Source organism: Onychomys torridus, chromosome 21, assembly GCF_903995425.1.
Source record: "Onychomys torridus chromosome 21, mOncTor1.1, whole genome shotgun sequence".
In the NCBI taxonomy this organism is placed as follows: Eukaryota; Metazoa; Chordata; class Mammalia; order Rodentia; family Cricetidae; genus Onychomys; species Onychomys torridus.
In genome coordinates this window covers 30311809-30324619 of record NC_050463.1, presented here as the reverse complement: position 1 = coordinate 30324619, position 12811 = coordinate 30311809, and the positions used below count along the sequence as shown (strand labels likewise).

The 12811-nt window shown below is 41.7% G+C and overlaps 1 protein-coding gene across 1 annotated transcript in view; it reads left to right on the top strand.

The window, feature by feature from the left end:
* Lclat1 (lysocardiolipin acyltransferase 1) overlaps window positions 1-12811 on the top strand; it is a 131294-nt gene that overhangs the window by 40654 nt on the left and 77829 nt on the right. The window contains exon 2 of the mRNA XM_036170705.1: window positions 11853-12021. Coding sequence (XP_036026598.1) covers window positions 11857-12021 — 165 coding nt within the window. The 5' untranslated portion in view covers window positions 11853-11856. The remainder of the gene's footprint in view (window positions 1-11852; window positions 12022-12811) is intronic.

The following is a 12811-nucleotide window of genomic DNA, read 5'->3' as shown; positions in this document are numbered from 1 at the left end:
GCCATCTCTCCAGCCCCACAGGTGTCTTTATAGTTTCCAAGGTAGTAGTTCTTTCTTATAACATCTCATAATTTCTCTTTTCCATCAGCGTTTGTGATCTGCAGAGTAGATTTGGCTAGCGTTATTCCAGTGTTGGTAATCCACCATTTGGCTTTCTTGGTTTCAGATATAATATGTACATACGGTTAAAGTGGTGTGTGCTTTTCAAGTTTACTAGTCACCGGCTTATGGATTGGAGTTGTCTAGCCACTGTCTAACTGGGGAACCTTTCTTTTAAGTTCCCCAAATAAAGTGTGGACTCAGTCACTTTCCATTTCTTGGAACCTCTGCCTTAGGGGCCACCCACCTGTTGTCCTCTGTCTCTGTGGCTTTGTCTATCTGGATGTTTCCTAGAAACAAAATCGTAGTGTCTGTGAATCTTTGGCTATGTCTTTCTCTTTAGCTCAGTCTTTGGAGGCAGTCTATCTAGCATGTAGCAGTACTTTCTTCCTTCTGTGGTTCTGAGGTATTCACTGGTAGATCTGATCTATTGCCTACCCATTCAGTAAGTGATGAGCATTTGTGTTACTTCACTTTACGACTGTTATTAACAGCGTGCCTATGAATTGTAATTGATTTTTTATGGATGCGTGCTTTCGATTCACTTGGTGTGCACTGAGGAGTAGAGTTCCTGGGCCATGATAGAACTCTGTGGTTAACATTTTGAGGGCTGTAATAAGTAATTGGAAAAGGAAGGCAGTCTTTTAAATACCGGCTGGATGGCATCTTGGCTACCCTAATCATCCTTTCTGAGATGGTTTCACGTTGGTTGTGTTCCGCTCAGTGTGGGTGTATGTGGTTTTAACTTTTAGATCTTAGAAATCTTTTGTAATAACAGGAAATTATTGAAGTACAGTGTTTTTGCCATTTACACAGGAAAATATTGGTGACATTTCATTAAAAATCTCGCATATATTGTTTGAAATAATTTGGAAGCAACAAAATCCAACAGAGATCCAAAAGAGTTCAGTGAAACTTCTTCAGGATTTGCCAGTCACCCCGCCCCACCCATGCTGTGGACCATAAGGACGGCAGCACCAACCCGCCCCTATCTGTCTAGTCCCAGTTAACTGTGACTGTCCCTTCTCCAGGCTCAGGCCCTGCTTGTGTATTAGTTCCTTTTCAGTGGCTCACTTTCTGTGGTCTCCTCAATGGTCACCCTGTCACAGCGGGCTGTGTCCTGTTAGGTACAAGTCAGGACCTCCCTTCCTACCCCTCACTTTCTTCATTGTGTGTCCGCTGAGACACCAGGCCAGGAGGACTGTAGGGCTGCCCAGTGGCTTTAATTCCAGCTCCAGACAGACAGACTGCTGAGTTTCTGTGAACTTTGGTTTACTGTGTTCTCAGTGTTCCGCAGCCCTCACTGCATGCATTCCACCATAGGGAGCAGGGGGGTGGGGGGTATGGGGGGGGGGGAGGCTGGACCCCATGCTGCTGCTCCTCACAGTGCCCTGCCTGAGGATGGTTAGCTTTGGAGAGTGACTGGTGCTTGTTTTCTGTAAACGCTTGAAATACCTGGGCAGATCTTCTCCCTTTTCCTTTTTCTCAATTAACATGGATATACTTGAGAGTAAACAGGTGCAGTTATGTGCTGATTTTGGTTTTCCTCACATCGTAACAGTTGTTTCCTGTTAGACTCACCTATTCCTCTCCCCCCACTCCCTTCTCTGCTTCCTCAATCCCACATCTTTCTCTATCTCACTCTGTCTTGTTCTCATGACCTCAGACTCTGTACATAGGATTTTACCAGAGCCTGTGCTTGCGTTAACAGTCGCTGGTACTTCTGTCATGCACCTGGGATCTTTTGGCCTCTTCTGACTCTGGAGTGCTTGGGATACTGGCGTGCACCCCCATCCCTGGTTTGTGTGGTGCTGGGGATGGACAGGGCTGTGTGCATCCCAGGCAGCACTCTCTCCAGCTTACATCCCTGGACCTCCTTTGCTCATGGTGGCCAGCTAGTTCTGTCTCATGGAGGGAGAAACTGAGCGTGGGTTTAAACATCAAGTTTGAATGGGGCTAAGTGCTGTGAGGTCAGTTGGATGAGTTTTGTTTTCTTTTGAAGGTGGGTTTCCTTATATAGCCTAGGTTGATCTAGAACTCAGGATCATTGCTCTTCAGCCTCCCCAGTTACAAGAGTACCCCAAAGCCTGGCTCAAGGATGGCCTCGTTGCTTTGGTCAGCCTCAGGATCCTTGGTGGTGTCACTATAGTTTTAGGTCAGTGAGAAGATTTTTATCATTCCTGGCTTAATGTATTTTGAAATTGTTTTTAAATTTGAGTGTAAAATTTTATGTTGAGCTTAGGGTCTAGCAATCATTTGGCTTAGAGCTTGGGTTATTTCTGCTTTATCACTTGATAGCCGATTGCATTTTGATAATGGGGTAAAATAGAAACACATGGGCCTTACTGAGAGTAGATCTTTGGCTACGCTTCCTTTTCATGTAAAGTAACAGGTGGAAATGCTTTCCTTATAAACATTATGGAAAGCTTCAACTCCCTTTGACAGTTGTGGACTACCGCATCCTACAGAGGAGACAACTGTCTGTTGTCCTGGCGGCCATCCTTGTGGACAGATTTCTGTGCATTTCATTTAATATTGTTTGGTTTTTAGAGACTGGTTTTTGATATTGTCCAGCTAGCTATAAACTCATGAACTCAAGTAATCCTCCTGCCCCAGCCTCAGAAGCTCTAGAACTATAGGCCAAGGCCTCTATGTCTATCTGCATTATCTGTATTAGCCACAGAGCGTCAGGAGCTTAGGAGAGGGAAGTTCACACCCCCAAAATGACATCATATTCTTTTTCGGTGAGCAGTGTATCTTGGAGGCAGGTGTCCTAGGATCATGCTTATAATCTCAGCACTTGGGATGGAGGTTTCAAAAGAAATCCTCTTCAAGAGCTCTTGAGTGCAGTGTAGGAAGCACATCAGTTCATTTCTTCCAGCTGCTTCATAGGGGTCTGCAGCGTGGGATGGCGTGCCTTCATCTGGCCTGCCCCGTCAGTGGACCATTTCACTTCCTCTTTTCTGTTGTGTGACAGTGGGCCATGCTTGTACATGCAGCTGAGGATTTCAACACTAAGAGCTGTTTCATGATGCTAGACATATTCAGTACCATAACAGCTACTTAACCAGTTTGCCTTCTGAAGGGTTTGTTCCACTTTATACCCTTTCAACTGGGAAAGGAAGGATGCTGGCAGTTTCGGAGTATAGAGGGCAAAGCAGATACTTCTCATGACTGCATGTATTGGATTGGGCTGTTTATAAAGTGTCTAAGTTATTATGTGTGACAGTTTTATAAATAGTGTGGAGAGGCACAAATAAAGCACATGTATCTCAAGGGTGCAGTTCTGTGAAACTTCGGTTATTCCATTCCGAAGTGTAATCAAGAAACAGCATTTCAGGTGTTCCCCCCCCCCCCTTCAAGACTGCTTATCTGTTTTGGAATTTTGAGTAAAAAGAGCCATAATATGACATCTACTTTCTTCTTTCTGCATACTGACTTGTGAGTACATTTTAAGTAAAAGATTGCATCCGAAGTTAGAGAACTGAATGTTTGTATGAAGTATTTACATAGACTCTGTAGGTAAGTCTCATGCAGACACATATAATTCTTCTCTGTCCAAACACCAGAGGTAGACAATGAAGTAAGCACTTCCATTTGGACACCACCTTTGCTTCTCTTGCCCATTTCGGGGAACTGCCAGGGTGGACTTCCCCGAAAGGGGCTGTTAGAGCAGGCTTGTTGACTGTGTCTGCTGGGTGTTGAAACTTCGCTTTCTTCTAGGAGATGGAACTGAAGCTTGGCCCAATTCTGCTCCTTCATAGTCCTGTTGTGTTATCAGAGTGGGAAAATGTGGTTTGGTTTCTTGTAAGACCTTTCCGACTATGATGCCTGTTTACCTGTATGTTTTGTAACTGAGAAAAATCCTGTTTTCTCCTGCTACTGTAGGAAGAAAGAATTGACACGGTTTGTCTCTTCCCTGTTACAGCATCTCTGTCTTTTTTCCAAACAGTTAAAATGGTCCAGAGCAAATTCTATGTTATTTTTTCAGCTTCTTCTGAGTACTCAATTGATACAGAAACTATTTTAAGTTTTTGATTTATTTGTCTAAAGAAGCCTTTGTCCTGATGCTTTGTTTTCATTTATCTTCAGAATATTTTGAATGGAACTTTTAAATAAAGTTGTTTCCTGATACTATGCTTTTATAAAGACTCATTTGTATGACCAGGAAGTAAAGACGAATAACATTGGTGACGTTAGAATTTAATTTATTTTAAGTGAGTAGTCTGTTTCCTGAAAGAATTTAAAGTTGGGTATAATAAAAGACAGGTGTGACAATGCCATTGAGAATAAAAATGAAGGACTGCAGAGAAGGAAGAGGTAGTAACCAGCTTTGTTTCTAGAAAGATCTTTCTGTCCCTTGACATCGGAAAGGAAAACAAGTACAGCTCTCCTGGGGGATAAAGAAACATTTTAGTTTACTGGGCAAGACAGATGTATTTATGTTACCAGGTTCTGAAAAAAAAAAAAAATGATACGGCCCTTGTTTTGTGCATAGAGAAGCTTGTGTGAACAGTAGTCACAAGGAAAATGCAGATGTGTCCGTGAGAATGGGAATGTTCAAATTAGTGTGCATACATAGATTTAAAAGAAATTAGTATTTTGTATGCTGAAATACTGAAGTATTTCACTGTGTTGGGAAACAGTAACTTAGTGATGGTTGTGTGTGGTCTAATGCTTGAACTGCTGTTTTCATCTGCTCACACAAGGAGCATGTTGGAAACCTCAGGAAGTCAGGAAGTGGGCTAGGATTGTTTTTTATATATTTTCACTGCTGTTTGATCATTTTTCCAATAAAGACTTCTTCTGTATGCATGCATATGCAGTCACTGAGATTTGTGTCCACATTTCCCTTTTATATATTTGATTTTATGTGAGTCAAGATTTACTTGTTTCTTACTAGTTTAGAGAGATTATTAACTTCTCTGATACGTTTGTCTCAGTTAACTCTTAAGGATTGTCTTTTCTGTAAAGTAATTAGGGGCTGTGACAAATATTCCTAACCATAGGTTAATTATTGTGTTCTTAAAATTATTATAATTAAAATATTTTAAATTGTAAAATGCATGTTTATCCTTAAAAACTTAGATAAATGCAAAAGTAAATGAATTAAGGATTGACCTCTCCATGTTTTATTCAAGAGTGGGGAGACCTATAAAATATTATGTTGTTATAATATAACATGTATATGAAATATATGAAGAATGGATATTGATAATCTAAAAACACATGGTGAACATAGATGTTAGTCACAGTCCTTAAGAGATAGACCCTTACTAGTACCTTAGAAGCTTCCTGTGTGCTTCATGGCTGTTTTTGTTTGTGTGGGCCATTCCCATTTTTTTCTTTAAAATTTACTGCCTATCTACATATCTGCCTATCTGTGTACCTACCCACCCACCTACCTACCTACCCACCCACCCACCCACCTACCTACCTATCTACCCACCTCTCTGCCTACTTACCTACCTACCCACCCACCCACCTACCTACCTACCCACCCATCCACCTACCTACCTACCCACCCACTGACCCACCCATCTATCTACTTACCCACCCACCCACCTACCTACCTACTTACCCACCCACCTACTCACCCACCTATCTACCCACCCACCCACCCACCTACCTACCTACTTACCTACCCACCTACTCACCCACCCACTCACCTACCTACCTACCTACCTACCCACCCACCCACCCACCTACCTAGGTGTTCTTGTTTGTCTGCTTGTTTTAATTGAGAGGTAAGCGTACTCTGCTACTGCCATCATTAGCTGAAGACTCAGACTCTCGAAGGTGCTGGGGCAGCTGGGAATGATCATAAAACCAGTTTCTAGGGAGTTGATCGGATCCTCTTCTGGGGGAAGCAGTGGGCAAGTGTTGGGTGAGTTCTGGTAGACAGACTCAGCAGTCAGGGTATCTGGTGGACCCTTCGGGTGTTGGCTGTCGAGTGGGAGTGAATGTGTGTTCGTTCTGCTTCTTAGTTCACGGTGACTGCCTTGCCCCTCACAGGAGTTAGTCAGAACAGATGCCCGAGATAGATGAAATATGAATGTCATCTGCTGATCTGGAAACCAGGCCTGGAAAGGACAGCAATGCTTGTATTATCCTGTGGTCAAGAAGCCAAGTTCAAACTAGCCTTGGTGCCAGACTCACTGGGGCCTTCCATTCGGGGCTCAGAAAGATGTTTTGTTTAGCAGAGTCTTCCGCTGTCTCTTAAGTTGTAGTCTCTTGTCTCGGTCACCATCCACTGCAATTAGAAAGTCCTCTGGTGAGAGTCGAGGTATACACTGACCTATAGGGATAAAGATAAGGATCTACAGGAGGTACTTTCTTTCCTGACACATTGAGTTTCCATCAAAATTAACAGGAGTGTAGTTCAGTGGTAGAGTGCTTATGTAGCATGTGAGAGACCCCAGATTTGACCCTTACCACCTTAAAAAAAAAAACAAAACAGTAAGGTAACTTGTTTATCAAAAAGGATATAGGTAACAGGAATAGAGAGAAAGAATTACTGCATATACCCTAAGAAACAAAAGTTTATACAAAGCAGCTGTCATTAGAAATTGGTAACCAGATAGTTTACAACCTGGTTTTCGCTAGCTCTGCGGTGCTCTGCTCTGGAATCTGCAGTTTTCTCCTCAAAAGCCTGACCTGTGAGCCAGCACAGGGCTCGTCAGTCTTGTCGGGTTCAAGAGGGGTCCTTGAAGGAGCAGAAGGGACGGGAGACTGGCATGAGGCTTTGTCTGCATTTCTAGTCAGCCTCTTTGTGGAGTATGTCTCCCATCAGCCTTCTAAAAATTCACCTAGAAATATTTGTATCCACTGTGGAAATTGTACACACACACACACCACATTTGAGGCTTTTGTTTGGATTGGATGGAAATGTTAAGTGTGTATTTTAGGACACATGGCATTGTCAGGAGACACAGGAAAATCCTTTTATTTAAATCCTCAGATTTACCCAGAAGAGAAGATGAGGTAGACTAGAATAAAGGTGCTTTGAGTGGATGCTAGCCAGTTAGCTAGTCATTGTTACTAAAATGCCTTTTGTTATTTTTTATTTTTAGTTAGTATACAAAGTAATGGTTTCAGTATGATGTTTTCATATCATGAGTTGCGTTTGCAGACTTACTGTAGTATTTAAAATTCAACTTTGAATTTGAGCGAGATTATAGATTTCTTCCATGCGATAGATGTTTGGGTTGTATATACAATGTGAAGTCTTTGGACTTTGCTTGCAGTAAGTGTTCTGCCACTGAGCAGGGTCCATGGAAGTTACTCAGGTGCTGGTGCATTCACTGTAACCAGGCAGGCCTTGACCCTGGATTTCCCTGGTTCTGGGAGTGGTAGCTGGGATGACACATCTGGCAAGCAAGGCAGACCTTTAGATGATAAGTAGGTAAATACCACGAGCCCTGTATAAAGTGTCTGATAAAGAAAAGGAAGCCTATATTCAGACTAGCAGAGGTCTTAGAGGGGATCTGCCCTAAGCCTCCTCATGTGAGGTGTCCAGGTAAGGAAGTGTGTTCATCATGATCAGTTGGTTGTCAGATGATGTGGTTTGTGTCTGTCCTGCCTTGAAGACATCTTTGATAGTGACATTTCTCAGTCCTGCAATTTTTGCCAGTATGTCCAGAGAATGCTCCCCCCCCCCCTCCCGAGACAGGGTTTCTCTGTGTCTGTCCTGGAACTCGCTCTGTGTGGTCCAGGCTGGCTTCGAACTCACAGAGATCACCCTAACTCGGCTTCCCGAGTGCTGAGATTAAAGGCGTACGCCACTACCACCCGGCCAGAGAACACTCTTAACAGAGCCAGGGTGTCCATTTTTGTGTCACTTTTAACACTTATCTTTAAAGGATGAGTCCTAAGCCTTAGGTTGTTTCCCACTCTTTGTGCCAAGATGAAGTGCTGCTTTTCCCGTCCTGACTTGGGTGAAGCTTTCTCCCTAGGGCCGGTGCTCTTAGAATTTCTTGCAAACCGACATTTTGAACCTTGTTGTTCTTTTCTTTCTTTCTTTTTTTTTTTTTTTTTTTTTTGGCTTTTTGAGACAGGGTTTCTCTGTAGCGTTGGAGCCTGTCCTGGAACTCGCTTTGTAGACCAGGCTGACCTCGAACTCACAGAGATCCACCTGCCTCTGCCTCCGAGTGCTGGGATTGCAGGCGTGTGCCACCACTGCCCGGCAATTTTTTTTTAAGATTTTTTTTTTTTTTTTTTGAGCTGAGGATGGAACCCAGGGCCTTGCGCTTGCTAGGCAAGCCCTCTACCACTGAGCTAAATCCCCAACCCTGTTCTTTTCTATTCAGCAGTTTCTAAGTCTCTGTAGCTTGCTGTTTCAAACTTCTAAGAACTTGTATGTTGTTTTTTCTGCCTGAATTTTCTCTCTGCTCCCTCCATCACTTCCTCCAGCAAGATGCCTTCTTCAGTATCTTAGTGAAGCAACCATTATCCCTGCCCCTGATTGTTTCACGATAACTATTATAACCGGAATCACAGGTTAACCTATAGCACTTGTGTTTGTGAACTAAAGGATATTAAGTTAAGAGAGATTTAATGAGCCTTTCTCATTTAGTTCCTGTGAACTTCTAAAATTCAGAATACTTTTTTTTATAAAGTATTAAAGTTTGGTTTCCAATTATGTCTTCATAGTATAATTCTTTTAAAGTATGTGTGTTTAATTACAAAAATAATATAATCTTGAAAAAATGTATAACACAGCAGATTGAGTATAGACACCAAAATCCCCAGAGCCAGTTCTCAGCTTTGCTATTTAGTAGCTGTTTAACCTTGAGCACATTACTTTAACATTTTTGTGCCACAGGATCCTTATGTCTAGAACAGGGGTAATAAAAATACCCACACCATGAGATTATTGTGACTGTTCAAGTCTATTCAAACCAAATACATGAAACAATATCTGGCATATTAAAAAAGCTTAGAAAAATATTTTAGATTAATGTTACTGAAATAATTTGAAGTATAGGATTTCACGAGAACACAGCTTTTATCTCAGTCATTTTAAGAGTTTGTATTTGTGAAACAGTATTACTGTGTAGCTCAGGCTGGCTTCACATTCACTCTGGAGCTTCAAACTCCTGATCCCTGCCTCCCAAGGGCTAGATGACAGGCAGGATCACAGTTCACAGTACTCAGGCGAGCTGGGCATGTTGCTCGGTGGCAGAGCTGTGCCAGGTATGCAGGAAGCCTGGGTTCAGTGCTGAGCTCCACAGGAGGAAAGGAAGGAGACTAGTGGATGTGTTTCCACCATCGTGCACTGTGCAGTCAGGAACGAGCAGTTTGCTCATCTAGCAAGCTTCCCTGTGCTCCCCTTCAGTACTCAGACCGTCTCTTCTCCCTAACCTTTGCCAACCACTGATCTGTTCCCCTCCTGTGGCTTGGCCTCGTCCAGAATGTCCCCTAACAGAAATGTCTTTTGAGCCTGGCATCTTTCCTTTAGCACAGTGCATTTGAGAGAAACTCAAGATACCTGCATTAGGTGTATATCTTCATTGATGAGTACTAATTCAGTATCTCCTCACCCTCAACTGACAGGGTAGTTCTAGTTTTGTGCAATTATGAGAAATGGTGCTATAAAGGATTATGTAGAACCTTTTGTATGAAGATAATATTTGTTTGTACTGGGCAGTCAGTGGATTTACTAGTATGTATGGTGAATATCAATGTAATATTTTATAAAACTGCCAAGCTGTCTTCCAGAGTTCTGTATAATTTTGAGTGTCCACCAGCAGTGAGTGTTAGTTCAGATTACTGCACATCTGTGTCAGTTCTTGACATTGTCCTTTTTCTTCAATATTTATTCCAAATAAGTGTGTAGCTATTCTTAACCTAGTTGACCCCAAATTAGGACTTGAATGAAGACAGAGAAAAAGGCTTTGAAATACAGCCAGAGAGGAGCACACAAGTTAGAAATGAGATCACCAGGAGGAGGATAGGGCTTGCAGTTTTCATGCAAGAGGCCCTGAGTTCCATTCCTAGATTTGTGAGACCTTTGGTAATGGTCTGGGTAATTAATGGTAATAGTAAGGACCATGGCTGGCACATGGTAGGGATTTCTTTATATGTTTATTGTTTCAAACAAATAAATATTAAAGAATTTTAGCTTAGGTTGGAGTTATAGAATCCCATTGCAGCCACGTGATAGATCCCTTTATATAACTTTGTCTTTATTTAAGTACACGATTGAAGGTTGATGTTGGTCTAATTCTCAGCTGAATGTCAGGAGGGAGGTGGCTTGAAGCAGTGGATGGCACTCTAGGCGGGACTGGATGCTTTGTGTTGAATTAGGAAAGCCCTTTTAGCTTCCCTTCGGCTCAGATTCATTGCTATACAGTGGAAAGATTTCATCTGATGATAGCTAGGCCATTTAATTATATATATATATTTTCCCCCCTTAGAATCACATCAAACCAGAAATTGGTAAGGAAGAAGCATGCAGGAGTTTTTGATGAGGATACTGTCTGCATGGATAACAGTGTAAAATGTGGCTCCGCCAGGGAGGTTAGGAACAAGTGTCTAGAATTAGCGGATGGCTGGCTGACAGAAAGTATCAGCTAGGAAAGGTAAATGGAGGGTTTTCAGATAGAGAGCAGCATTATAGGTGGTGGTGGTGGTGGTGGGTGTGGTGGTGGTGGTGGGTGTGGTGGTGGTGGTGGTGGTGGTGGTGGTGGTGGTGGTGTGTATATATAAGAAGCAGGTCTGAAATAGTGAATTTAAAGCCTGTGTGCCTTTTTTCTGTTGAAGAGATTTAAATTGAAGATTGAGGAGAGGCTGCTGCTGCTGCTATGTTTAATGCAGAGAGGCTCAGAGACAGTGACGTGGAGGTCGTGGGACACATGCCTCTAGCCCTGTGTGGGCTGGCGTCCGCTCCACTGCTCCCTAGTCATCTTTTCCCCATGATTTCCTCGTCCTTCTCCCTAAACGTCCAGATCTAGAAGTTCGTAGTAAATATTTGTAGGGTTTTGTGTATATACGTGTATATACCATCACATATTGGTAGAAATTGAAAACATACTTGGTAGCAAGTTAAACTTCATTCTGTGTCAGTTTGTTCTGTTTAGTTTAGGTTATAAAATCAAATGTTGGAGGTTTCATTTTCAACTATGTTTTCAAGCATTTGTTTTAAAATATCCATGTTAGGTTTTCGTTTCAAATGCCCTTAAGGTAATATTTTGGCAGATATCTGGATAAAGTAAAGGGTCAGCTGACTTACCCAGCAAGCTGGTAGAGAGGCAGTCTAAGACCAGGTGCCCAGAGATGGGATTTTAGGGTCTCCTGTGAAGAGTGACCCCGTCTAGATCCCTTTCTTTCAGTTTTAGTGTGCCCTGTTGAACCCACTGTTCCTTTTAGGTGTGCTCCCCCTTGGGAAGCCCTTCTGCAAATCTTCATGCATTATTTTGGCTTTAGGTAGAAAACAACCTTGGAGTAGTAACCCAGGAAAGAAAATGATCCCCTCCTATGTTAACTGCCGGCTGAGTTTTAAAAAGGCGTCTTACACAGCAGTTAGCATGCGTTTCTGGAGAACAGACATTTATATACTCTTGTGAGAGGATCAGTTTCTAGTGTGCTGGCAACTTGTTAGGCTTGTAGAGCAGGGAATTCAGTCTTCTCCAGCCTTCATCAGAGTGGTTCACTGGCCTCATCAGAGATATTTGTATGCATAGTTTTGATGGAATTGGAACAGCTAAATGCATAGTAATAAACATAATCTTTGTTTTTGTTTTATATTTCAGAATCATGGTGTCATGGAAGGGGATTTATTTTATACTCTTCCTGTTTTCGGGAAGCTTTTTTGGAAGTATTTTTATGCTGGGTCCCATTATTCCTTTGATGTTTATAAGCCTGTCATGGTATCGCTGGATCAGCAGCCGCCTTGTGGCTACATGGCTCACGCTTCCTGTGGTAAGTTCCCCACCAGAGAAGGCTTTGTCTGCTTGTATTGGGTGGCCCATCTCTTGTGCTTTGTAGCACCAGAGATTTGGTTTTCAGGGAAACAGAAGTCCCTGGTGTTTTATAGTAGGCATATCTGACTTAAAAAAGAAGTAGGAAAATAGAAAGAAAAAAAAAAAGAAATATAAACATTCATGTCTTAAAGCAAATCCTTATTTTAAAAAAAAACTTACAGAAAATTAAGAGCTTCTTTCTAAATTCTTCATGAATTTTTTTTTATATTTTATATAATATAAGGTATAATTTTTATCTAGAAAATATGTTAATTTTAAAAAGCTTCTTTCTAAATTCATGATTTTTAAAATATTTTATATAATGTAAGTTATAATTTTTATCTAGAAAAATAGGTAAATTTTAAAGATTGAAGAATTTTTACATCATTAAATTTTATTCTCCATTTCCATTTTGTGTTTTACAAAGCAGTGACACATATTAAGATTCTATGGGGCTGGGTGGTGGTGGCGCACGCCTTTAATCCCAGCACTCGGGAGGCAGAGGCAGGAGGATCTCTGTGAGTTCGAGGCCAGCCTAGTCTACAGAGTGAGTTCCAGGAAAGGCACAAAGCCACACAGAGAAACCCTGTCTCAGAAAAAACAAAAACAAAAGAACAACAACAAAAAGATTCTATGGGGAAGAGAAAGAATATCAAGTTATATTATATGAAAAAATTTTAAGTAAAAATGTGAATAATAACCCATCTTTTTAAACTTCTGACAGAGATGTGATTGATTCCCTTCTTTCT